The sequence below is a fragment of the Aspergillus affinis genome (genome assembly GCF_023601865.1).
Source record: "Aspergillus affinis strain CMG 70 chromosome Unknown NODE_2_length_704391_cov_89_054091, whole genome shotgun sequence".
NCBI lineage: Eukaryota > Fungi > Ascomycota > Eurotiomycetes > Eurotiales > Aspergillaceae > Aspergillus > Aspergillus affinis.
In genome coordinates, this window is record NW_026515783.1 from 315,624 (window position 1) to 342,742 (window position 27,119).

General features: G+C 49.2%; 7 protein-coding genes across 7 annotated transcripts; 5 read left to right on the top strand and 2 right to left on the bottom strand.

Moving 5' to 3' along the window:
• Positions 1-5,571: 5,571 nt before the first annotated feature.
• On the bottom strand, positions 5,572-10,540 carry KD926_005900 (acetamidase; the record flags this gene model as incomplete). Its single annotated transcript, XM_053098621.1, has 8 exons — positions 5,572-6,304; positions 6,352-6,862; positions 6,922-7,552; positions 7,889-8,078; positions 8,604-9,408; positions 9,477-9,947; positions 10,020-10,423; positions 10,500-10,540. The coding sequence occupies 8 exons, from the start codon at positions 10,538-10,540 to the stop codon at positions 5,572-5,574; spliced, it is 3,786 nt and encodes a 1,261-aa protein (XP_052960937.1).
• A 2,648-nt stretch (positions 10,541-13,188) lies between these two features.
• On the top strand, positions 13,189-14,552 carry KD926_005901 (uncharacterized protein; the record flags this gene model as incomplete). The annotated part of the gene is made up of 3 exons (XM_053098632.1): positions 13,189-13,339; positions 13,792-14,255; positions 14,313-14,552. 3 exons carry the CDS (start codon positions 13,189-13,191, stop codon positions 14,550-14,552), a joined length of 855 nt encoding a protein of 284 aa, XP_052960938.1.
• A 3,670-nt stretch (positions 14,553-18,222) lies between these two features.
• KD926_005902 (Aminoglycoside phosphotransferase) lies at positions 18,223-18,519 on the top strand (the record flags this gene model as incomplete). The annotated part of the gene is made up of 1 exon (XM_053098643.1): positions 18,223-18,519. The coding sequence occupies one exon, from the start codon at positions 18,223-18,225 to the stop codon at positions 18,517-18,519; it is 297 nt and encodes a 98-aa protein (XP_052960939.1).
• Positions 18,520-18,861: 342 nt separating this feature from the next.
• Positions 18,862-22,687, top strand: KD926_005903 (peptidase S41 family protein; the record flags this gene model as incomplete). Its single annotated transcript, XM_053098654.1, has 6 exons — positions 18,862-19,402; positions 21,212-21,346; positions 21,405-21,659; positions 21,727-21,902; positions 21,969-22,162; positions 22,258-22,687. 6 exons carry the CDS (start codon positions 18,862-18,864, stop codon positions 22,685-22,687), a joined length of 1,731 nt encoding a protein of 576 aa, XP_052960940.1.
• Positions 22,688-22,726: 39 nt separating this feature from the next.
• On the top strand, positions 22,727-23,339 carry KD926_005904 (peptidase S41 family protein; the record flags this gene model as incomplete). The annotated part of the gene is made up of 2 exons (XM_053098666.1): positions 22,727-22,729; positions 22,800-23,339. 2 exons carry the CDS (start codon positions 22,727-22,729, stop codon positions 23,337-23,339), a joined length of 543 nt encoding a protein of 180 aa, XP_052960941.1.
• Positions 23,340-23,915: 576 nt separating this feature from the next.
• KD926_005905 (uncharacterized protein) lies at positions 23,916-24,677 on the bottom strand (the record flags this gene model as incomplete). Its single annotated transcript, XM_053098677.1, has 2 exons — positions 23,916-24,139; positions 24,218-24,677. The coding sequence occupies 2 exons, from the start codon at positions 24,675-24,677 to the stop codon at positions 23,916-23,918; spliced, it is 684 nt and encodes a 227-aa protein (XP_052960942.1).
• Positions 24,678-25,168: 491 nt separating this feature from the next.
• Positions 25,169-26,071, top strand: KD926_005906 (NAD-dependent epimerase/dehydratase family protein; the record flags this gene model as incomplete). Its single annotated transcript, XM_053098688.1, has 1 exon — positions 25,169-26,071. One exon carries the CDS (start codon positions 25,169-25,171, stop codon positions 26,069-26,071), a length of 903 nt encoding a protein of 300 aa, XP_052960943.1.
• Between the last annotated feature and the right edge of the window lie 1,048 nt (positions 26,072-27,119).

Here is a 27,119-nt window from a genome sequence, read left to right on the forward strand (position 1 = left end):
CTAACTGTCTAGTGTTGAATGTCAATCCTAAGAATAGCAAGATTAACCAGTTTCTTTTTTCTTCTCTTTTTTTCCCTCCACCTTGAGTACTAGCCTAAGTATCCACACCCTTCATCCTCCTCCTCTCCGTGCGTTTACCTGAATGGGTTAGCGTGATTAGTCATCCAGTTGATGGAGCGTCGGGAAAACCCCCACAGGATGCGCAATCTCGGGCCAGAATCCGTCGGTCTGGTCTGGCAGGCGGCGGACTGACTTTTGATTTCTTCACTTTATTTGAACAATTTATATGGAATATAGGTAGGACAATAAGGAAGAGGATGACTTGACCTCCAACCACGCATATTCTGGTAGTTAGAGCCGTCATTTATGCGTATACACAAGGTACATACATACATCCTACCAACCACCTCATCCTGATCGTCTCGTAGAACAAATGTACCAAACCGGAACCCTCCCCTACGGAGTATTCCGTATGTAGAGAAGACAGACGGGCCAGTTCATCAGTGAATCTCCACTCCGTGGTTTCGTCCGAGTCCTAAGTCTAAGTCTAACCTCGGACATCGGAGTAGTGATAGTACTATTAGCAACCCCCGGTCTGTGTCAGGGTGAACTTGAACTTCATCTAGTCTACGGAATACCTTCCTGGCATCTATCTGCCCTATTCTGTCCACTTCCGATAGATACTCCGTACGGAGTTGACAGTTCATGTCAATTTATCTACCCAGCCGCATGGACGCGCAGAGTCGCTTATCATTAGGTGAGTAAGTTGGAGACTGGGATTCTTCACGGGTTGGGTCTCGCAGCCTGCGGCCTGCGGTTCCATGGAACCATGCTCGAGGTTATGCGGTGCGGTTGGCTGTATCTGGTACGGATGCGATCCGGCGTTGCAGATTCCAGGTCCTAGGGACCTAGGTCCGGAGTATGGACTATGGAGTAGGATAGGGTGTGTAGATCGGGCGGATGATGGATGATAGGATCTTCCTTGTCTGGAGGGACGGGTGTCTCGTTACGAGGCTTCTTTATACAGATCTATAGTATGGAGGATATTGGATGGGTATTGGATATATAGAGTGAATGGGGAGATATATGGTGTTAGTAGACAGTTATGGGTGGAATTAACTGGAATGTTATGAGTATGGTAATAAGAAGGGTCTGGGATTCGATCTACCACATACACATAACTATGTACTCCGGACAGCGTGACATGCATGATCTGCTTCCAGGACCCGATGGTGTGATTGTGATAGTGACTACGATGTGATCGAGATACACTAGACCCGACCAGAAGACCAGACCGGTCAGATGAAAAGATCCCGATCCTGATCCTGACTGATCCTGCCAGATGTCGACGCAGTGATAGACATGGATAAATGAAAGTGAGACAATCCGTAACTACCCAACCACTACGGAGATCCGAGACTAACTGCATCCTATTCGGATCCTCGACGCACTGCTGTGGACGGTGGACTAGAAGGAGGACTGTGGGTTTCTAACCGCGTGTCTCGATAAGCTTGTTTATTTTTTGAATATTTTTTATATCGATTTTACGCCGCTGATTCCTGCTAGAATCGAAAAAGCAAAAGCAAAAGCAAAAGCAACAGGTTTTTCTTTTTTTTTTTTTTTTTTTTTAAAATTGACCTTCCGTCCCCATGTTTCTCTCTCTTTTACCGGATCCTGTCTGGTCTGTCGGGTCAAGTCAGACATCTCATCTGCCAGGGTCTTCACTGTGGGGACCCTCTTCTGACTACTAAGTATGGTACTCCGTCGTGGCTCAGTGTACGCAACAGCTACGGAGAAGTGATTTGTGCATATCTCCCTTCCGATGGTCCTGAAGAGACTGTACTGAGTACTCCGTAGAGTGCAAATGGTATATGCTCCGCTCCGCGCTGGAGAACTGCTCCATGAGACAGGCAGACGGAGTTACCTAGCTCAGATAGATCTGTCAGTTGATCGCGGGCACAATGCGTTTGGGGAGGGTTAATTAATATGTAGAATTCGTTTCAAGGGTTCAGTCTTGTTCAGGATCAAGATCAGGTTCTGGTCCGATCGATGACCAGTCCTTCCGATGCTCGTCGGGTGGTGGATCGAGTTGGAGGTGGTTGTGGCACACTGGCCCGAACCAAACCAAACCACCTGTCCTTTAATTTTTTTTTTTTTTTTGGGTTTCTCCTTAACTCCTCTCCAGGGTACACTCCGACCCTTTACTATACCAAGTAAAGCCCCCGGGAAGGATATTAGCTAAAAACGATAGGTAAAAGGGGAATTGCTAAGGGCACCCCCAACTTTGCTAGGGTCACCCCTAATTATGTAATACCAGTGGTTATCTAATATAAAATATCAGGTGATCTGTATCTGAAATTCATTTTTATTTACATGACCTCCGTGTATGCCCTATTTTCCTACATGTAGTGCATTTTGACGGTGCCTTCCTTCGCTTTTGTATAGCTTCACACTCGTTATTTTGCTCTACTTGATCTATCTTCCGTTTCTTAGCCCTCGGAAGAGGAACCAGAGGCTCTAAGAGCGGGAGATATTCCGATTCAGTTTCACAAAGGCCGGTCCTCCAAAACGGGTGGATATCAGTCAGTGGAATAGCTTGTTTGCTCTTCAACAGACTAGAAATCCTGTGTGCACGGCATAGCCGTAAGAGAGAGCATGCTGACGAACAGAAGCAAGTAGTAGCTCCCTACTATCAAAAACCTGTTCAACTGGAGGTTCCATTGCTTCGAGGGGAGTAGTGGTAGGAAGAGAATAGAAAACAAATTAAGAATGCTGTTGCTATAGTATTTCAGATACAGATCACCTGATATTTTATATTAGATAATCACTGGTATTACATAATTAGGGGTGACTCTAGCAAAGTTGGGGGTGCCCTTAGCAATTCCCAGGTAAAAGCCATGCCACTGCCAGCGCCAACCAACACCATAACTACCACTAACAAATTCTTCCATATTCAGCAGTGCACCCTGCCCTGTCCATCCCGTCTACCCCCGTCTCCAGGTAATAAGTATCGGATGCTCACCCAACACTACTCCGTGCGGAGTAAGTAGCAGCCACATTTCTGAGTAATCGATCAGTCACCACCAACCAGCGAGCAGCGGCAGTCGTGCACAGTACGAGCGGGGCGGAGGACCTACCTACTCTGTCCTAGACAGTGAGGAGCGGAGTCTCCTACACCGTAAGTGAGTAGTGAGTGGCAGAGAGAGAGAGCGAGAGCCACAAAGGATCTGGACGAGACTAACGGGGTAAACTCGGCGAAATGGGGCTATTCGGCCTAAGCATTTTTTTTTTCTTTCCTCTAGTTAGTTACCGCCTCTGGTGTGGGCTGTTGGTCTGGTCTGGTCTGGTCTGGTATGGCACGGACTGGCGAGCGTTACGTATGTACGGGGTTCCTGGGAAGTGGGTGGATGTTCTAGTTCTACTCCATATGTCTTGCCTTGCGGGTTCGGTTCAATTATCTGAGATTGAGATTGTTTCCTTGCATGGACGGAATGGGATGGATTGATGGGATGGAATGAGAGAGCGGGTGATTATGATGTACACTGTAGGGACGGGAGTGACGTTCGTGAGACGCTCAGAGGAACATCACTTCGCCGCTTACGTAGCTTGTTCCTGGCTTCATCGTGTGAGACTGGATGGTTCGTTGATCGGTACGCATCTAGAGATAATACATCACATCACATCGGGCCGGGGCTGCTTGATTTGCTTCAGTGATATGAAAAGGAAAGCAGCCATTTCTCTCCGTGTAGAGTCCCAAACTGGGAACTACGATCTACCTGCTTACCCAGTCCTGTGGAAATGTATTCAGACCTGTGGGATTTGCGTTTTTCCTTGCTTTTGTTTTTGTTTCTCTCTGCCGTCTCTGAGTGTTCATGGTAAAAACTGGCTAAATGATACTGGATTGGATATATTGGTCAAAGGCGAGGTGTATCAAAGATGGTTTGGAGGTTGTCTCGGAAATAATAATACTTTTGTGAAGGCCATTTGGGGATAACTTAATTCAGATATGAAGTGCATAGGAGAACAATTAGTGAAAATAGATTGTGAAATATTTGACGCTTCCATGCTACCTACCTTAAAAATGATTTCTAGAAATCTACAGCATAACTAGGTAGGCGACAGAGAACACCTCTTCGGCATCTGTTAGAACCGGGAAGTAAAAGTAAACGATTTACCTCTACCACCTGCCCTAAGTAACTACTTCTACTTCTATACAGAGACTTGAGCTTTAGCACTATTGATAGAACTATCATAGGCTTCACCTATAAACGCCGGGACAATCCAATTTCTTTCTTGTTTTTTCCCCACCGAGTCTTTCGCCCCATTTTCTATACCAGACAGATTCAATAAATAATATGATAGAAATCTACACGGTAGGCTTAGCTAGTACCTGAAGTACTCGTTGATATATAAATATACTCCACATACTTATATATATAACACATACATCAATACCTTAACAGCAGCAGTAATATTAGCAACGAGGGTCATAGAGTAAATATCCTCTACAAGATATAAATATAACTAGGAATACCCATTCGACAGAAGTACAGAGTACAGATCTCAACCAAACGTAGGGACAAGATCCAGATCCTATTAAACTGCTTTACGCATAGGCTTCTCACTGAACAATAACATTATCTTGTGCAATTGTGCACTCCGTCTACTTATGTGCTTGACCTGTCTCTAGTATGTACATCATTGGAAGTCGATCAAGGGTTAGAGGCTCATTCACCCTTGGAGGATCTCAGTCTGTTGGATATAAAACTACTACTAATATATCGTATCATACAGCGATCTAACCAAAAAGTGTCATGTAAAAGGAAGGGGCTAGTGAGCAAACAAAGAGAGGGAGAGATGCTTCTGCATTGAGAACTCTATATAAACTCATTTCCTGCATTCACGAATTATAGGGTAGCTAGTACAGATCTACGGACCAGGAGTAGGTTGAAGTAGAAGAATATCTAATGAGATACTCATACAGATATTGGTGTGTTTATTACGGGTGATAACTATTTGTTGAGCACGAATTTCTTGAACATTTATATTTGCTCCTCGTGAATTCAGTAGTTCACCGCTGTTTCAGTAAGCGACAGTAGCTGCTCGCTGCATAATCAGACAAGTATATATGTAGAACCATCAACCAGAAGTAAATCCACCATTATTAGTTGCCAAAATCCAAATACGTAAGGGGGTGTTGAAGTGTATACCAAGTAGGTATGACAATTGCCCACAATTTTCCTGGCTGTACATATTTTCATTTTTGTCAGGCATCGTGATTCATAATTCATGTGCATTCTTGTCATTGCCAATGTTTGCCCAGGCTGACATTCAATCGCTGTGCTGATATTTGAGAGGGATGGGTTCTTAACCCATCTCAAAGCAGGCTTTAGCTTGACTATTCCGTGCAGTATTGAGCTGATTTATATTCAATCCAACCTAAAGGGAAATGGATGTCGCGGCCGCTGGGTTTGATTCGGGAGTTGTAACTTGGACACTGCAGATACTGTTTGCATCATATGATGGGGCCCTCGTTCGGTAGGGCGGGATCGCTGAAGTGGTGTGGACAGGTCAGAAAGAAATGTATGCCATCTCCACCTCGACCAATAGGTCACGACCGGCTTGATCGCAGGACGCGTCGTGCCACAGGATCATCCGAAGAATAGTGCGGAGCTCAGCCCAGGTGGCAATGTGGTGTTCTCGCAAGGTTTGCCCCAGGGCTTGCACAAACCACTCTCGTTCCGGCCGGTTGTCCGAGGCGATTCCGCCCAGCGTCAAAGCCCATAAGATCAACACGAGAGCTTGAGGATGCGTCCAGGTAGACCTGGATTGCCACGAGGTAATGGTTCCCCTCAGGTACAGAGCTAACTGGGCCAGTGGCGAGCTCTGCGCGGGCAGAGGAAAAACGACGCCCACACTGTAGACGAGTGCCGCGAGACGAGTCGCTTCCTGGGCAATTCCCTGGTCGGGATAGGACAGGTATCCTTCGATCTGGGTGATCGGAGGCAGAGCCTGGAGGGTATGCTGAATTAAATTGCGCTGGTCGGCGAGCAAAGCCTCGTCAGCCTTGATCGTGTTCTGCTCGATTCCATCCACATTGTTCATGTACACCCGCATGGCATAGAGGAGGTTCAATAGCTCCTTCGTGAGGCCAAGCTGCCGCAGGTGACCGTACTGCCGCTCCACTTCGATGAGGTCGTAGCAGAATAACGTCTGCAGGGGCATGTTTCTTCGCTCGTCACTTAGGGGGATGTACGAGAAGACCGGCGGAACCAGATATGTGGTGGCCGTGACGATGTCGGAACTTGGAATGGGTCAGTGAGATTCTCGAGCTCTGTCGGGCTTGCTTACAATGATAATATCGGGGCCAATCCGGGGAGAGTGATCTGCTCCAGGCCACCGCGAAGTTTGACCATTTGGATCAATCCTTCAACGTGGACAATATTCGGTGGGAGGCTCCCGTAGACATCCAGCCATTGCAACCGTCGCATCGGCGCGCAGAATGGAGTCGTCCTCTGTCGGCGCTCGTCGTTCTCGTCGGCTGCATTGTGTGCCATGCAGATCACGCTGAGAATCACGGCATCGCACACCGCCCGACCTGGAATGCTGACCTGTTGGTTGATCATTTTGATGGTCTCGAACTCACACAGCTGAAGCAGCTGCTGGTCCCGATGTCGAAAGGATTCCTTCGGGATCCAGCCGTTGATCCACTGCACTCTCTGATGGGAAAGGGAGCCAAAAAGGAACGCAGTAAACAATGTCGGGTCATTGAGAGAGAGAGGGAACCAGTTCGAACTAGCTAGTACGCCGGATTTATCGTTGCCGTGGCCGGGCGTTAGTCCAGGCCACAAGACACGCAGACCTACCAAGTGGTTAATCATTCGCATCGTTATGAGTGGTGGCTTGCACGGTCGGACTCACAATATTGCTCACATGCACTGACCAGATCGGGCGCATATTTGGAAGGAGAGGTGTGGAAAGGGTCTAGCACGTTGGCACCAAAGGTCTCCACATAGTCTCCAGGCGGGGGCGGGCTAGGACTGTCGTGCATAGAGAATGATCCCCGGGCCAATTGGTTGTGATCGAATTTTCCATTGAATGAGCCGGCAATAGCACCGCTATATACGGGACAAGCACGAGCTTTCGGGGTGGTCTGGCGCGCGTTAATCTGATCGACGGATCGAACGAGCGAGGTGCTATTGGAGGTGTTGGATTCCGGCGAGCGGGACGAAGAGCCCGACGGCGAAGACGAGTAAAAGAGAGTCTCCTCCGTGTCGAGATCGACGGATTTCTCATGGTGTTCCTTCAATTGAGTCTCGGCGGCGTCTGATCGGTCCTTCGTCTGGTCGGAGATCCATTGTCCCACATGAGCGCGAACGAGGCGGCGGATGCGGGCTCGCTCGTTGTCGGAGGAGGGTCTGGCATTGACGAAATGAATCGCATCTTTTTTGCGCCCGGCGGCACCTTTGTTCGGCGGCATATCAGGCTTCTTGTCCGGGCATCGCCCATCAAGAGAGGGAGTATAGAATACGGCGAAGGGACGGAGCAGATGCTGGGACCAGCATCATGCGGTCCGAGAGGAGATCCGTGAGAGGTGATTGTGCAAGATCGATCGAAGAAACCGGGAAGATGAAGTGGCGAAGGAAAAGAATTGACAGCCGGGGGGATTGCGCGAAAAAGAACGGGGAGCTAGGCCAGGAGAGAGAGGAAAAACCGAGACCGAAAAGTCCGCAAGGCAAGTCGACGCGACGACAGCGCAGGGCGCAAAGAGACAGGGACCAGGCGGGAGAGGTGAAGATAGAAGAAAGGAAGAAAGAAGGAAAGGGAAGGAGAGGAAAGGAAGGGAGAGGACGGAGGGCCCGTGATAAAGTTTGGGCCCAACACAAACAGGCAGGAGCGAGAGAGGAAGAGGAAGGAGGAAGGTGCGAACGACGTCGGAGGCGTCGGCGGCTGCCCCGTGACCCGCGCGCTTGGCCGGTCGGGATCGCCAGCGTCGGGCGAAGCTTAACGCCGGAAAGACTCGTTCAGACTGCGGAGGCTTCCCAAGGCCATGGATACTTATCCACCGTGGCTGAAGTCTGTTTATTGTCTGTCTGAATGATGTGGTGGTTGTTTTGTGTTCAGCTGGGTGATCAATTCGTTCGTGTTATTCTCGCCAGTAATTCCCTCTCTTATCTCATAACATGTGATGAACTGACTCAACTCTAAACCATTCAGCTTCACACTAAGTGGAGGACGCGAGTATACGGAGTATGACAGCTCCCGTCCCACCGGTTCCAGGGCACCGGTGGCCAGCTAAGCTTCCCCGGACGGTCACATGCTGCATGTGACCGAGGCATGGAACTCTACCTATCCTCCGCCAGCAATCATCGTCGATGCGACCCTTTTTGACTTCCCAAATCCACCGAGACCTGCAGAAATAAGGTCGGACAAGGCGGATGATGGACTGGCCGAGATCAGGATTAATCTTCCACTCTCATTGATTGATCGACACCTTGCTTATGATCATGTAACGGGGCACAAAACAGAATTAAAATGAAAAAGGATATGCCGGCCTGTTTACCTAGTTACCTAGATAAGGAAATTAATCCAGCTCAATCAACGCGTATTTTCCTCCCTCGCCCGTCTCCGCGTCGTAATACTGTTCCAACGCCTCCTCCACCGCCCCCATGTATCCCAACACTTTCTCTTCCTGCCATCGGCGTCCCACAACTTGCACGGCTGTCGGCAGGCCCGCCATCTTCGTCGCGTCATAGTGTTTCCAGGCTCCGTGCGCAAGGGCGTGGTCGCTGCCTAGCTGCTTCAGCGCCTTCTTGTACGGTAGGCTCAGACCGTCTTTCTTGCTGTCGACGTGGGACACGGGCAACACGCCCGCGGAGTAGTCGAGTAGGTTCCACAGGAAAGTGTATCCGCACGAGGACACGGCATCGCGCATCGCTGTATGAGGAAGAGCAGGGGTCGCGTTGGCCGGGCACAGGATGAAGTCGTACCGTTGGGGCTCGGCGTCCCACCATGCGTGCCAGGTGGCGCGGAAGGACTCGCGCTGGGCAACCAGTTCCCACTGAGCGGCGGCCGTCTTGGGGCTGAAGGCGCGGATCAGTGTCGCCCAGGCCGGGTCGCGTCGGATGTATTGCACGTAGAGAGAGTACAGGTAGCGCAGGAAGCGAGGGAGTTTCGCAATCAGGGTTAGTTGGTCAGCGCCGGGGTCGGAGGGCTCGAAGCTGTGACGGTGCGAGTTGAAGGTGACACAGCCATCGGAGTTGAGCAGCTGCGAGGCCAGATTCAGTCCCGTGAAGGGGTCCGCGGTCGCTGGAGGTGTGATCTCTGAGACAGTATGGCCGGCCGCGGTCAGAGCTGCCACGGTGGTGGACACGGCGCGTTCAATGGCCGGAGTAGGAGGGATCACCCCTGATTCAAGGTCAGAATGATCTCATCTTTAGAGTTAGAAACCTAGATCGACGCCCGATGAGTCTTACCATCGCTGGTCATTAACCCGATCCGCAACTTCTTGCCTTTCGCTTCCCTTTCCTGCTCCTCCCGCCACGCGATTGGGTGCACCGTATAGTCATACCTCCACGGCTCCATCCCCACGATCGCCTTGGTAAAATACGTCAAGTCGTTCAACGTCCTCGCCATGGGACTGAACACGCTCGCCACGCCCTCCTGGCCCGCCATACTCGTGTTCACGCCGACCTTGGGCCACCGTCCCGTACTGCATCGCAGCGAGTAAATTCCACTCCACGCTGCAGGCACCCGCACCGACCCTGCCACATCCGATCCGATGCCAATGCGACCCCCAAGCGCCAGCAACGCGGCCTCTCCGCCTGTCGACCCACCGGGAGAGTACTCGGGGACATGGGGGTTGCGACAAGCGCCCCATAGCGCATTGGCCGACTCAAAAGAGAGGAGAGTGATCGGGAGAGCTGTCTTGGCGTATGGTACAGCCCCTAGTGAATTGAAACCATCAGCATAACCCTCCCAACCAAACCATCATTCTTCAATAGGCCATGATTACTAACCCGCATCCTTCAACAACTTCACCATGACTCCATCCTCGGCATACGGTTTCCCCGCTAGCTTCGTATACCCAAGGGAGGTGTCGAAGCCCTTCACTTGCACCGAATCCTTCAGAGAGATGGGCACACCGGCTAGCGGACCCTGCAGGTTGATTTCCGACTCCACCCAGGTCTCAGCCTCCGGGAGGAGCAGCTCCGTGATGCAATTTGTTTTCTCGTGCGCTTGGACAGCGACTTTCCCGTACGTGTGGAGAACGTCGACGGCGCTGAGCGAACGATCTTGCACCGAGCGAACAAGGTCCTCAATGGGTTGGTTGAGGAGGGATCTGTCGTGGCTTGTGAAAGCGGCGTGGTAGTGTGCCGGGAGAGAGGCGAAGCGGGCGGCGCGTTCGTTGCGTTTGAGGGTGCTAGGATGCGTTAGTTCTGATGAACTAGGTTTGTTGTTGCGATTCGAGGGATGAGAGAGAAGCGAAGAGGACTTACCGCACGCGCCGATACGTGAAGTAATCGAAAGGCGGTAGCATTGTGACTGATGGTAATTCACTCAACCTAGAGAGCTTGAATAGCTGCCGACTTGGCCAGGATGTAATGGTCAAGACACGAGAGACGAGAGGAGGAGCTCCCTTTTATTGCGGGGATCAGACCCCGTGCGGAGTAAAGCGACAAGACCCGCTGATAAGCGCCGTCCGGAAGTGGAGATCGCCGATGTGTTTCTTGATTGTTATCTCTGCAATGAACCTCAATCTGAGACCAGGATATTCAGGAACACGGACTCCATCGATTGCCTGTTTCCACCTGTCACTAAATTCTCTGTTTGAAGATGAAAATGACGGATCGAGCGAGATCGAGACGTTGTACAACCGGCGACGTGGACGACACGTGACCGTGGAGTTGCCGAGAGCCGGGGATGGCAGGCCCGATAGGGCAGGTCCATGCGGTGCAGCGGAGAAAAGTCCGCTCGGGATACCTGATCCCTCAGGCATCAGTTTGCCTATCCAGGAAGGCAGTCACTCGATCTAAACAGATAGGACATTACTTGGAGAAAAAGAGTGCGATCCAAAAAAGTAGACAAAGAATAAAAGAACACGTAGGGTATTTCCATCGCCATCCCAATCGAAATCAGAAGCAGTACCGAGACGCCTAACCCCAACTCCCCCAAATGAGACCGGCTCATCGGACCTGTCTGCAACAGGTCAACTCCCATACCGCCATTTCCACACAGAACTCATCAACATTCAGCCCAACCGAACTTGACATGAAGCCATGCCTCATCAAAGCCCTGAGAGAGGACTACGCAGTTCCATCTTCGCCCGGAGCGTTTGGTTCGCGCAGCCAATCATGAGAGATAAAATACCACAAAACGACGCCCAAGGCGGCCATAAGCGACGCGACTGTTACGACCATAACTACCCCGCAGACGAGCGAGCGGCGGCTTTTTCGTCGTTGGCTTTGGATCCATGTATCCCTGTTGCGGTTAGATCAACATATAGATAGCATGATGGAAGAGGTATAAGTTGGTGTGAGCGGTGGTGCAGGGTAAGAGGGTAGACAATGTTGAGATCAGAACCCAAGGACTCGGTGACATAAGATATGAGACAAGGTAGGTCATGACGGAAAGAAGCAGGGGATTTGGCAAATCATACGAATTATATGTCCCCTCTTTATTCTCTGAAGACTTGGCTTCCTCGTCCATGTGGATGGCGCGCGAGAAGCGGCGCCAGAAGGCGGGGTCTCGAACTAGGGCCATGCTCTGGGTAGATAGGTAGATAGATTGGTTGGTAGATAGTGATAAGTAGTAGGTAAGTGATGTTTACGCGTCGTAGACAGGTGGTAGGTTTGGACTGGTATCACTGTATTGGTGTTTGGTTGAACAAACGAAGACGGTCGATCAAGGGCGGAGTGAGCTCGCTACTCGACGGGCCTTGTGAAAGTGAAAGTGTAAAGTATTGACGAAGAGATCGAGGGAGAGAATGAGAACGCAAAGAATAAGAATAATAAAGCTAGATAGTCGACAAGTTAGTAGTAATCTCAATTTCAAGTCCGCGTTGCAGTATCTGCTGCATCCACGGTGGCGGTTTGTCGGGTCGATGTCGCTGTCGAAAGTTAAAAGAGAGGGAATCGAGAGGGACCGCCTCTGGTAGCACCTGCTAATAATAAACTCCAGTTACGCATGTAATTCATCAGACTGGTCGACGGTGGATTCCAAACAACCGGCCGGGAATGACAGTCCGATCTGGAATCCAGGGTTTCGACCAATCATCCGCCCGAGTATTGGCTTCGTTGCCGGGCAATTTAGTAATGGTAGGAATGTCATTGCTACCCCAGCGCGTTCTTTTTTCAAAATTTTTCCAAAAGATTTGTGGGTTAAATCATAAATCTAATTGAGGATGGATGAGTGCTTCTGCGGAGGGGATGAGGCTACAGTATCCCTTGCTTGGTATTCTCTCGACAGCCCGCGGTTCATGCAGGGTCATTTGCATTAGTTCTGCTAGGATTCAATATGATTTCATGTTTATTTTCATTTTCATTTTCTTGTCAAAGGAGTACTACTACCCGCTCGGTTTTTGCAGAAACCATACCCATACCCGATTATATAGGCTTATGTATCTTAGTACGAATACTCGTTAGAAGTGGCACTAGAGGATATCAAGCAATTCATTCAAAGTTATTTCTAAGAATGATCGATATATAGGCAAGCAGTCTTTAAGTTTATCTACCTAAATTCAATTCAACACTTATTTTAATCAATAGGTCATTTCATTTTAAAAATAAGACCGTACAATCAAGAAGATATAAATCCCTTGATCTTATAAGAACATTAGAATCTTGATGTACAGTCCTATTTATGAAGACTCCGAGCGTGTCATGAGGAACTGAGGAGTATACATGCATTGCTATCAATACAGGCTTCAACATCGGTCTAACATTTGGTGGGTTGCAGTCCGCCTCTGGCATGTTTGGTTCGGTTATTTTGAATGTGTTCAGGATATGTCACCGTTGATTTGTAATATGTAACCACGTAGCTTTTTCTTTGTTCTTTCAACTGACATCAGCGATGACTTTGAATTAAGCTTTAGAATTTGGTTACATCTGAGAGATAGCCGTCATGTTGCAACTAACATCGTGATATCCCGAGTAGTGGATGGTCAATCGGGGTCTACCGCATCCAGCGATGAACCGAACACGGGAGGAGGAGGAACCGCTGGTCTGGTTTGCTGTCATCCATTCTGTCAGGTTCATGCCTGTCATATCTGCTAATCCCTCTTTATTCTACCACAATGCACTCTCGATAACCGTGGATCGGTGCGGCAACATGATTCCCGGTAAACTCTCCCGCATCTGCATCCGGACTTTCGGAATATGTGATTGTAGATTAACCAATAAATGATTTCTCTTGATGCTTTATTTCTCTACGTAGTATTCCTTTTATTGTCTGCTCTTTTATCTCAGTTGTGCGTGACTTCAAGACCTGGTTGTAGATTAGCTCGAGTATCTTGGTTGGTTATCTACTTCGATTACGTCTAATGCAGTAGGTGGCAACTCACACCGTGTGATATTGATCTTTCTTTCCTACCTATCGGCTATAAATACAAAGAAAAGCTCCGGTTTGTTCATTCTCCGGAAAATATCTCCCTGTGCTTAAATATTACCCATACTTGGATCACAAAACGTTCAACGCTCTAATTTCTACTCCATACCTGCCATATTCTCACTATGTCCATCGTCGACGCAGCCTTCTACCAAAAAGACCTCTGAGAGGCATTTTTCTTCTCAGTGGACAAATACTGTCGCGTCCGCTGGGAACCATACACCTCCACCGAGAAGCGAACCTGCGGTCTAGCCCTCATCAAAGATCACTGGAAATCGCTAGCCCAGGCGGGTTTTGACACTGTGGATGCCATCTTCACGGTCCAGGGCGTCGAGGACAAGCTATACTTCTTCCGCGGCCTCGAAGTCGTGCGCATCAAGTTTAAGCCTAAGTCCGGCGGCGACACTATCGCTGAAGGTCCTTTGAAGATCTTGGATAAGTGGAAGTCGCTGGCGGGTACGAAGGTGGACCGTGTCGGCGTGGCTATTGCTGTGCCCGGTGTTCCTAACCAAGCCTATTTCTTCAGTGGACCGAACTATGTCAAGATTGACGTGGTCAAGGATACGATCATGTATTGGCCTGCGGCTATCGCTAAGGAATGGCCTGCCTTGACGAAGGCGGGCTTTGACTCGGTCGACGCTGCGCTGCAGGTCCCTGAGGATAAGGCCAAGATATCCGGGGAGACGTACTTTTTCCTCCGGGGGTAGTATGCCCGCGTGCAGGTCGTCCCGTCTAAGCCGGATGTCTTGCGGTGGGGTCTTGCGAAATGGGAGGATCATTGGAAGAGTCTGGACTGGATTGCTAATCAGCCGTCCGCTCCCCGGACACAAACTCCTCCGCCTGGGTCTCAGGGACAGGCTGGTTCTGGAGCTGGAGCTGGAGGATCTCAAGGGCAGCCAGCACCTCAACCTAAACCTAAACCCTCCAAGCTTCTCATCTCCGGCTAGCACATGCAGGATCCTTGCGACCGCGTGGGAAAATCCTGGTTTGCCGAGTACCGCCAAGTCCCTGTCACCGGCATCGAGATCTGGGAGGGTTAGTGGTACGCGAATCATTACTAGAGAATCCGCAAAGTGCAGATTACCTGGTAAGACGGTTACCGAGGGGCTTTTAGTACCGATAATAAGGCCCAGCGGTACAATTCGCTCTAGCTGAATCCTCGTGGCGGCGAACGTATCAACTATTTCTACACCCAGATCGGCGAGATCTGGGACTATGTGGCCATTACCACCAATTAGGGGAAATCACTTTATGCTGGCGGGTCATTCTTGGGAGTTGGGCAATGGTGTCCTCCTTGGGTTCCGGGGATATACTTGGCCGGCGGAGACTACGAAAGTAGGACCTGTTTGGTCTTCTTAAGTTTTGGAGGAGATAAGAAAGAGAAAAGGGTTGCTCATACACTCAATATACTTTGTCTAGTTGGACCCTTATCTCAAAACAACATCAAGAGTTCAATGGCCTTCTATTTATTTATTTGCATCTTTGGTGTAGTTCGTTCTAAGAAGGCAATTTTCACCAAATGGCGATGGCCGAGCGGTCTAAGGCGTTGCGCAACATTCAAGGGAGGGTTCCATTCACCCCTGCAACAGGGGTGAGAACTGCAATCTCGAAAGAGGCTGCCTTCCACTCGACCATCTTGCCTTATTTTCAACAAAATAATAGTATATAATGGAACTAACAGAAAAGAACCGCATTCCTGTTTTATTTTACTACTAAATTAGAATAATGATAAAAGGATTGGCAAAAGAAAAAAGAAATGTCAAGAAGGGGATTCGACCCTGTCCCTTACGAGATCCGTGTAAACCTTTTTCAGGTAAGGATATAAATGTATATCACTTTGAAACGAACGCGTGTACACCGCGTCAGTTAGACCTCGCGCGACAATTTTGCTTAGTCAGCTGCTGGTTGCACCTGTCGCCGCGGGAAATATGCACTATACGTACCACGTACCTTCTTAGCTCTGCTAAGAAGGGTTGACTTTTGGCCCTTTTTAGCAGCGGCAAAACTGCGATACACCCCTAGATAGATAAGATAGACTTAAGTAGTTTTTACTCCAGATAAAAGCTTCATTTTCAACTACGCGTAGCCAATAGTTAAAGCGCAAGCCATAATAAGATCTCGCGTAAATACTTTATTTATAGCCAAAAAAAAAAAAAAAAATTAAGGTGTTGGAGCCTATAAACACGCGATATGATCTAGTTACAGTTTGAGGGGAGCTAACTGAGGATTCTTGAGGACTTGGTCGAATCCCAACGCTGGCACAATTTCTACCCGATTCGGCTATATCACAACACGGATCTCGGCCATACGGAGGGACAGGATCCAAAGAATATACTTTGTGCATAATATGTAGCTCGAAATTGTCTTCTAGAATTGTGTACTTTATCTATCTATATAGTTTGAGCTTAGACACGTCCCCAGTACCCCATGGGAGGTCATAGCATAGGGCCGGGTCGGTCTCCCCCTCGGAGCACCTCGGTCTGTTGGACGTTAATCACTACTACTACTACTACTACCACTACTAGGTTTTCTCATGTAAACGTTATATATACTTTCGTCTTGATCCCCCTCTAAGCTCCGTGGTACTCTATGACTTCGCGAAGGAGCATGCTAAGGTCATTCCCATGTTTCGAGTGAAATCCATGGTGTCTTGGTGCTGATATAAATTTGGAGATGATTGGATAACTATATCGGGGCTGACGACTGTAAATTCCGGGACGTAGGTCGGCATGAGATGAAGATGGTTTAGGGCTAGCGAAATTTGAGCTCCCAGGGTGTTTGGTTTCTAGTAAGAATTTATTTTTGAGATCGTCTGGTTATTGCAGAAGAGCTCATTTGTTGAGGGCTTGAGGTATTTGCCTCAGGCGCCAAGAAATAAAGAAATAACGTCTCCCGACGCGGGTTTACGGAAGATTTTTCCAAGCACAAAAATGATGGGTTGAATTGAAATTGCTGCGCTAAAACTCCAGATAACAAGGCTTGGTCGAGGTCTACGTGTTCTATCTATCCAGTCTCCTGTTTCTGTTTTGCCAACAATGTAATTTTCTCAAATATCTTCCGAGCGAAGATATGCGACCGATAACTGTATCGAATTCCTAGAAAGGCATCTTGATATCTGGTTAGCCTTGATTACAGGACAAGAAATGGCAGCTCAAATAAACGAGAGCAAACAAAAAAGCAAACCCAGAAGATTCAGAGACCCGTCTTGAAAGGTAATTTCGTATTTCCACATTATTCATTTCAGAGAACAAAAGGGATGAAAGATATCATCACTGTACTGGGAAGGCAGGGGAATAAAGAGTATGACAGTGATAAACGTACCATTATTAGTGTAGAGGGAGGGAGGTCCCCAGGCTAGCTGATTCCCTCATTTAGGTCTAGCTAGCGGAGGGGATAGTCCATCCCATCCCTGGCAGTGACGAGGGTTAAACCCGTCCAGTATGAAGGCTCGTTATAGTGACCGACCGACCGACCGGCCGCACTTTGCCGACCGTGGCGGCGTCGGCGTCGGCGTCGGCTTCGGCGGGGCCGTTTCGCAGCTGCAGGATCGACAGGCACTGTTAGGCCCAGTTGCAAGGATCCGAAGCCTACTGGCGTAAATAGACACAATGGCGAAATGGCGATTGCGAAATGGCGATTGCGAAACGGCCATTTTTCAGGATGAAATATGGAAAATCTCTGAAGGGTGGTATGCGAACGGGCAATTTATAGGTTCCTCGGGTGGAGAGGCAGAGTAGGGCCGTGGCCCTAGTGACTTCTGCTCCCTTGCCGGGTTTTCACTGTTTGCATGACGTCTTCTCCTTCTGCCTGAGGCAATGAACAGCTACCCGGTGACAGATCGGGACTAGGTAAAGACACCTGAGGCTGCCAGACGATGAGAATATTTGCGAGTCACGGGAGAACTGGGAATAGAATGTTCCGACGAGTTAGTCGTGTCAAGGCAGTCGCTATTCCTGGGGATTGACCCTGTTCCACATCCCAGTGGTGTATGGGTTGACTATGGTCTCCTCGATTGTATAGGCCACTCACAGTCTCATTGGTGCCCTCCTGAGGGCCACTGAATGAGTGACTATCGAAACCGGATCTCAGTAACCAAAGATCTGCCCTTCCATGAACCAAACCCACAGCAAATCCATCTTTGGCTGGACGTTGACGAGCACATGGCATTTGCCTCATGCCTTGCCACCAACAATGTGGAATGGTCTAGATCTCATCTAGAATCCCGCAATGACCACCGTTTCGATTTGGCTCCGTAGTCACCAACAGATAATGCCACAATTCTCCCGCTACGATCCGACCTGAGGCTCGACTCAGCCATCGAATCTCATGAACCGATCGTTGATTCATCGGTGTCCCGCGGCGGATAGATCGTGGCAGACGCTTTCGTCATAGTTGCCTTGTCGCGACGCCATGCTCGTCATTCTTTTGTTCGTTTCGCCACAAGCTGGGAGGCTTGATTTGTGCCAGATATCTACACTCCATTAGTGGCTGTGAGTGTGAGCCGTTCAGGCGCTAAGTTAATGTGAGAGGTCACCTCCATGCCCCGGAGCCCCTTTATTCCTGTCATTGCCACGGATATGTCTATCTGCAGACCATCACGGTCGCTATAGACACAAAATGCCCCCATGCAAATCTTACGATGATGTTGCCTGGGCAATAAGCACCCAGCTCTGGGAGGACTGGCCAGAACTGCTTCGCACGGATGGCGATATCTACAATGACATTGGAGTCATTCTCTCTGAAGAATTCAACGATCTTGAATGGACGCTGTTCGAATTTCTGAACACAGGCGGTTTCAATACCTGCTTCCAGATGAAATTCCCCAATAACTACGGTGCTGTTATTCGGTTTCCAATACCCGGCGCTGTCATGTTTCCGGAAGAGAAAGTCCGCAACGAAGTCTCTATTATGTAATATTTTTTGGAAACAACTTCAAACCAAATCCCAATCCCGGTGCCGTCCGTTGTTTGCTGGACAGAGACAAAAGAGAGTCCCTCCGAATTAGGACCGTTCATCATTATGGACTATGTCCACCACACAGGAAGTATGGGTGATCTTCTTGAGATGCCAGGGCGCCAAAGCGGACAACCGCCCGTACTCAATCCGGATATCAAGCTGGACAGACTAGAAGCGCTCTACGGAGAACTAGCCCAGATCGTCCTTTCGTTATCAACACTCTCTTTCAGTTGGATCGGATCGCTTGCTAAGAATGATGATTTTACGTGGGATGTGTCGCATTGACCTCTGTCGTACGCTATGAATGAAGTCGTACAACTGGGGACTCTACCCCGATCGCAACTCCCGAATACTACGTACGAAAAAGCATCGTCGTACTTTGAGGCCCTGGCAGATCTATACCTTCTGCACCTGAGAAGTCAGAGAAACGAGGCGGATATCTCGCCGGATGCCGATGCAGATGTCCTGGCGGATGGCTTCCGACACAAGTTCGTGGCGAGGTTTCTCTTCCGCAAGCTTGTCCAAGATCAGAAGCTGAGAAAGCAATGGATCTTCTACGACGATGGTCCATTCCATGTCTGGTGTGATGATTTTCGACCGGAAATCGTTCTAGTTGATGGAGATGAACGCATCATTGGTGTGGTCGATTGGGAGTTTACCTATGCTGCTCCGGTTGAATTTTCTCATGCCGCGTCTTGGGGGCTTCTTCTTAGAAAGCCCGAAGTTTGGCCGAAAGGTCTGGATGATTGGTGTGTTAAGTATGAGAAAGCTCTGCACACCTTTCTGGTGGCGATGAGGAAATGCGAAGACGAGGAAATTCAGAAGAAGCTGTTAGTGGAAGGTCAGCGGTTATCAGGTCGGATGCGGAACAGTTGGAAAAGTGGGGACTTTTGGATCATGTACGCTGCGAAGAATAATTTTGCTTTTAATGTGATATAATGGGAAAAGATTGACCAGAGGTTCTTTGGGTCGACTGCCTATGAAGAAGATGAGGACTTCGGGGATATTTCATCTTTTGGAACCTGAAGAGAGAATGCTTATGGAGGAATATGTGAGTCTGAAGCTTAAAGACAGGAGTGGCGCCTCATTTGGGACCCGGATGAGTATACCGTGGGGTGGATAGAGAGGTCGAAGATAAAGAAGGAGGAGAAGGAGGAGAGGGAAGAAAAACGACCTCAAGACGAGCAATGTGATGTTGTTGGCAACAGGGACCTTTGATTTATTCTATATCTGGCAAGATCGGGGTATTCAACCAGGGGTTAACATTCTGCTGTATTCGAGGTTGAATCAGTGTGAGTGCCTCAGGGTTTGAAGACAATGTGGTAACCGTTGAGTAGTAGAAAGAATATTGGTTAATAATTCAGCCCCTATATAAGCCCCGAATTCGCAAAGATGACCTTTCACCTGCTGCGAGTTTATCTTCTCAAGATGATTGTGTTGTTTCGGCCGTCATAGAGGTAAACAAAAATGAATGGATAGATCAAGAAGAGTATGAGTCTGTACTGAGAGATTGCAAGTTGGGGGGAAAAGGGATGGGATCTCATAATGATATTATATCCAATGCCCATGTTAATAGAATGCACTTGACCGTGGTTCCGACTCCTTGAGTCAGGTTGACCACTGGATAAAGAGCTCGAGTAAGTTTTAGGGGGTAAAGACAGGCTTAATCTTCACCTTTTGTGTTCTTTGTGGCCAAACTGTCTTTTGCCGGGACAACTGCCAGCAACAACCTCTGCCGAGGCCTCGAGATGTCAATTCATTCTCGTTCTGGCAATGGAGTTAAGACTAAGGCTTCGTGCTAAAGCCATTAGAATCGGCTAGTCCACGGAACCCGAATACCAACAGCCCTACGGCTACACTCTACTCAGCAACGGTCACTCTTTTCACAGCCCCCAACCTAGTTGACCGGCTCCAAAATATCTCGCATTATTTCCCCATGAGGATCGGGTTGAGGCTCTCGTCATCTCTGCCCTAAGAAAATGGTCCGTTTCTTCCTTTGATTAACCTGTACTGATCCACAGGGGTATTCAAGGATGTCATTGGCTCCTTCCCCATGATGGACGTCAGACCCTCCTTTTTCTCCGCGTTGAATGTGCAGACTTTATTTGTGCCATTGCACCATGTAGACTTTCGCTCCTTTCTTTTTTCTAGTCTAGGAATTGTTCCGCCGAGACGGAGCAATGCGCCACGCCAATCCGTGGGCTTGAACGGCCTTTGTCCGTTGGCGATCGTCCTCTAACTAGAGTCTCCATATCAACCTGCCCAGACATGTGCCAATATAGGCGTCCACGCAGCGTTGTTCAAAGGATGAGTCTCCACTGCAGTGCCCTGTCATCGCCTCCTGGCCTTCTTGATCGAGTGAGCCGGGAGAGATATAAGAGCCCATGGTATTTGACAGGAGAGGGTATTTTTATATCTATCCAAACAATTTCGCCATTCGTCGCAGAGCATTGAGTTTTCACAATGTTCTGGAAAACTTCCACTCTTTTAGCCCTCACAGAGGCGCTTTTAGTCGTTGCTGCTCCTAGCACCGCCGCTAAATAAAGAACCATGTGCCTTGATCACTCGGCAAGTTGAAAAGAACGCTGCCCTGAAACAAAGTGAGCAGTGAAGAGGATCGAGGTAAATACAGAAACTGACCATATTCTAGCCCACCCTTACGTTTCTCCAGAGTTGGCTCATCAATGTCTTCTATCTCTGCTATTTGACTCTCGCTGCGCTGCCTCTTTTGTGACTGAGGTCAAGAAGACCATGCAGTGGCATTCAACTATCGACACACTGAAGAGTAAGGCATTGTTATTCATCCCTCATATGATTAGCCTTGACACTAAAGCTTTCAATAGACCCTCTCTCCGGGTATCTGTCTCCTGCCGTCGATTTGTTGAGCAGTCTGGACCACTTGCACGGAAAAGCTCTGAAGAAAGAATTCAGCAGCCAGTTCGAATTTGACACAGCCCTTCAGCGCCTGTTGGCCTCTGCCAACGATGGACATCTGGGATACAGCGGTTGCTCCCAGAAGATTTTCCAATTTACTCTCAACACTCCTATAGCCTCAGTTTCGTCTGATAGATTGGAAATTCCCGAAGTTTACGCTTTGGGTACGCTTCTTTCGCGTGTTCTTATGATACTTTTCACAAAAGAAGTCTTGGCTAATAGCTTGCATAGACTATGTCCATTTACTTGGCAACCATTCTGATCTTGTCTCTCCAATTGTATCAATCAATGGCAAGAGGGCAGAGAGTTACCTCGAGAACATCTCACACCACCAAGGCTATCAGGACCCAGATGCCAGGTATAATCAGCTCTTTGACTCACTTACCCGTGTCCCGGAGACTATGACTGTACTTGGATCTTGGAGCGCCGATCAGATATTCCTGCCAGGACATGTCGGATTTGACCTCAAATAGGCCAATAGAACCGAGAAAAAGGTGAACGTAAAATCTGTCCCACTTGCCCAGTACAAATTCAACTATACCGACAGTCGAGTTCTCTTCAAAGACTACTGCATCCCGCAGCCTTCCTCGGACGACGAGGATGATGAAGAGGAGGAAGAGACGACCGCCGCTAGCTTGCCCGCCTCGCCGTTCCTACCAAGGCGATCGTGCGGGATGCATATAACCTGATCTCTGGCTATTTCCCTGAGGATCCGGAATGGAAAGATTTGGCCGTGCTGTTGGTCCCTTCTTTCACCACCAGCGACAAGGGCGAAGGTGAACCGAACAACGCGACCAAGTTCATCCAGGAGGCCAAGAAGGCTGGTAAGAAGAAGCTCATCATCGATCTGTCCAACAATAGTGGAGGTTTCAATGCGAGCGGAATGGACCTGTTCAAGCTATTTTTCCCGGACAAGGAAATTTATAGCGCGGCTCGTCTGCGCGCCCATGAGGCTCTTAATATTTATGGAAAGGTTATGAGCAAGATCCCGCGAGGATCTGAATTGGCAGAAGCATATGACTTGACCCTCTCCGACCTAGTTACCCCTAACCAGACTGCCTTCGAGTCCTGGGCGGAGTACTACGGTCCGCACGAGCTGGCGCAATTGAACCAGACTAGTTTGGTCTCGAATCTCAAACTGAACGACTCCAACTGGGATTTGGTCATTCGCGGCTATGGCATCGTTAAGTAGAACGAGACTTCTTCTGCTTTCGCTGCGGGAGATATCCTTATGGTATGTTTTTGCACCCTTAAACACCGGTATCCCCTTCACGAATCGTTACTAACACGGTATCTCAATATAGCTCACTGACGGAACTTGCACATCTACCTGCACCATCTTCTCCGAACCGATAAAGAACGTCGGCGGCGTTAAGAGTATCCCTTTTGGCGGTCGTCCCCAGCAGGGACCCATGAAGGCTATCGGCGGCTCCAAGGGCTGTGCAGTTGCCAAAGCGCAAAACCTCGTTGCCCTCCGGGAGAGCGCCAACACGGTTGCCAGCATGGCCGACGCCCATGGTAAGCCCTCGCTCTCGCGCCAGGAGCACGCCCGTCTGAATGCCACCATGCCCGGTGCCTTCCCTCTCGAGTTTAATACGTTGTCGTTCAACTTCAAGAATGCCTACCGTGAAGGCGACGATGAGATGCCACCGCAGTTCCTCTACGATCCTGCTGACTGCCGTCTTTTCTACGCGTGTGAGAACATCGTCAATCCTGTCTCGACTTGGATCTCGGTTGCCAATGCTTCTGGGGTAATGGTACTTGTGTTTCTGGCTCTTACCCTACTGTTAACCGGTCTGAGTGGTCAGCTTAGATTGAGGGGCTCAGATGGGTTGATTGTTTAAGGGTATCCTGACTGTTGGTTTGATTGTTGGTTTTCATTTATCTTCTTGGACTGTCTTTCATTTATACCTTATTTGAGGGTTTAATTTAGATGGCTTTTATCTTAGAATTACTTTATTTATTCATGATAGACGTGTATTGATATAGATAGAATACGGTTACTTTATTCATTTAGTATCATCACTGCCGTGGGGTTGACAACCGTCGATTCTATGTAGTTTCTTCTGCAATCCATTTTATCCCCCCTGTTAATTCCAAACTTCATTTCGCTCTACTTACGACGCATAACCTCTCGGATTAGTTCCCATCCCGTGACCATTTCATTTACTCCAGCAACAAAAGGTGTGTGAACGTACGTGTCAAAAAAGGATTACTGCAGAATTAGTCCCGTAACTCGAAATATATCGCAAACATCAAAAGAAAAGTCTATCTATATCGACCGACCAACCCACTCACACATTCATGTATAAAGACCCGAGAACCCTTAGTCAACTACCCCTCCTTCCCCCTCCGTCCTTGTCAACGTATAAATACAGATACTGTACTATCATGCACAGCTCCATACTCTATAGTCTCTACTATCGCGTCTCCCGATACAGCTTCCGAATCAACTCGGCGAAATGTTCCACTTCTGAGCGTACCCACGGCATTGCATGGTGGTAGTCTATTTCGTAGAGATTTGCGCTCGTCGAGTCGTAGTATGTGGCGAGTTGGTGCTGGCCGAGTGGCAGGAACATGTCTTTCAGACCGTGCACGTGGAGGGTTGGGAGTGTGATTCGCGCGGTGGTGCTGGCTTGGTTTTCTGTTCAATCCCATATATCATTAGCAATTGGATTGGCGCATGTAGAGCAGGCAAGCCGCGCATGGAGATAAAACTCACCCGACTCCATCGGTATCCCCCCACCCATACACATGATTCCGAATCGAATATTTCGTCCAGTTCTAGGCCCTGACTTCTTATTTCCCCGCTGCACGTCCAATAACACTCCGCCCGCTGGCCTCGTTCCCTGGCTGAACCCCATCACGCCGACCCACTCGCCCCCGGGGCCCTTGGTGTCCATAAGCCGGTAGATTCGCTCGATGCCGTCCTCCTCGCCGTCGCCGAAGCCGCTGCCATCGGATACCTCGTGACCTGATGGGTCGGTGGTGAACCAGCTGCGGAAGGGCCCATCGTTGCGGAATGCGGGGAGGACGCCGGGGCCCGGCCCGCGCTCGAACGGGCCGTCGAAGAAGACGAATTCGAATTCGGAGAGTAGTTCGGAGAGTTGCGCAGATTGGATGGAGAAGATGGTCGAGTTGGAGCCGCCGCCGTGGAAGCAGGCGATTCGGGGTCGGGACATTCTTGGGATAGTTCTTAGGGTCTCGTGGTCTCGTGGTCTGGAAAGTAAAATAAAGAAATGAGGTAGGAAAGGGAGAAGGTGGGATTAAAGAACAGGTAAGTTAACTTAGTTACCCGTAAGCTCGTAAGCAACGTGTTTGTTGCGTTTGTTCTAAGCTGGAGGGGCGGGTGGGTCACATGAGCTGAGGTCAGCCCTAAGTCGATGGGGTCGTACTTGCATCTATACCTTGTAAATAGAGAGTTCGTTTTATGATCTATTGAGAGTATGTCCAGGACTTTGACTGGCTGCCAGCCTGCAGCTGTATTCTGGTGTATTCCTTTACCCGGACTGCTAGCCGATCCGTGGATCTGAGCTGTCTCTTTTCCCCACATCTTCCTTCGAATCCACTTCTCGTCTCCATCTCCGGACATAAAGAACCAAGAACCCCGCGTCTGCCTGCTCTCCAAATTTCCAGTTCCCCCTCCACCAGCGCCCAAAACCCAGAATCCAAAATGAGAATCCTCATAACTGGCGGCTCCGGAAAAGCCGGCCAATCGCTCATCACGCACCTCCTCTCGCAAAACCACGCCCTACTCAACCTCGACCTCGCCCCTCTCCCCCCACCTCTCGCCTCAAAAGTCCACACTCTCCGCATCGACCTCACCGACGCCGGCCAAGTCTTCTCCGCTATGCACTCGCACTTCACTTTCTCCGAGCCCTTCCACGAATCCACCACCGCCGTCCCAGACGCCGTGATTCATTTGGCCGGATACGCTCGGAACATGATGGTTCCTGACAATGAGACGTTTCGCGGAAATGTCCTCTCCACGTATAATATCCTCGAGGCGGCGTGTCGTGCCGGGGTACGGAAAATCGTCCTCGCGGGGTCGATCTGCACGTATGGTGTGACGTATGCGGATGGGGATATTGATTTCCCGTCGTTTCCGGTTGATGAGACCGTCGATACGAATCCCATGGATGTGTATGGGATGTCGAAGGTGGCGAGCGAGAATGTAGCGAGGAGTTTTGCGAGGAGGTTTGCTGCTGATATTTATGTTTTACGGCTGGGCGCGATCGTTACACCCGAGGAGTTCCAGGGGAGATTCACGGAGTATGTGAAGGAGCCGGAGAAGTTCAAGGTTCATGGGTGGTCGTATACGGATGCGGGTGATATGGGGGGCATGTTTGAGGCGTGTTTGAGGACGGATGGGTTGGGGTTTCAGGTGTTTAATGCGGTTAATGATGAGATCACGAATGATGTGGAGACGGGGGAGTTTTTGCGGACGCATTGTCCTGGTGTGCTAGTGACGAGGCTGTTGGTGGGGAGGGAGGCGCCGATCAGTAATCGGAAGATGAGGGATCTGTTGGGTTTTCGGCAGGGGGTTTCCTGGAGGGAGAGATTTGTTAGGGAGTAGGTGGTTGGATTTGGATTGGCGATGTATATATTTGGTCGCTGTGGGTGTGGATGTTGTTTGGTGCGAACATGTATATAAGTTGTTTGATAAGGTATTTGCAGACTTGTATTGAATTGAGCTTCAAGCTGTGATTCAGGCAGTTTCAGGATTGCAAAAGACGAGGCGACGTAATTCAAATATGGCGAGGAGGTTTGGGTTCGGGCCCTGTGGTCTGTTTGTGCACTCAGGCCAGGAGTAAATATAGCGGTAGGTCAAGATGTCAAGTTGGTATTGAGGGTTGAACAACCGAAAAGTTTTTTAAAAGTTCTGACGAGGTTTTAGCAGTCAAACATGGCGGCAATCCGATAAGGCTTAACCATGGAGGACTCACATCGGCTGCATGAGGTTAGTTATCAAGAGCAGATATTGAAGGAAGAAGGCGGTATCGATCAGATCGGGTAATTCGAAGTGAAGAACGATAGCCTATTCACTCTCAGCGATGCATAGAGAGACGGGATTAGGAGCCAAGCATAAATACCTCTGATTACTATATTTGAGGCACCTGTAAGGAACGATCAAAGACGTTAGAGACCGATAGAATGGGAGCGGATTTGGAGAGAAAAAGGATAGTGTGGCTCGTGAGAATCGAAAGGGGACCATGACGACGTGGTTGATTCGATATACTCAATGGGAAATCCAGTGATACGTTACTTCACTGGCCAACGACTCATGTATAGCAGTGAAATACCAAGGTGGCGGACAGAAGGGGGACTGGTAGGGCTCCATATATGTCCGTGCGTTTGCCGAATTTCTTGATTCAAATTGCGGTGATTCAGGTGAAGAGCAGATTTGCGTGATTTGGTGCCAGCTGGGATATGATCTGCAACGAAAGAACGAGGAAGGATTCTTGAGGTGTGATAGAGACAGAAGCGAGCGTATGATATTGTGGAAAGCTCCTGTTAACTTGCCCCGCCTGTATACAGCCGTATGTGGTTGGTCGCGAACATCCTCAAATGTGCTCAATCCCGCGCAGGTGCTTTATGCACGCTACCTATTCACTTATTCATTT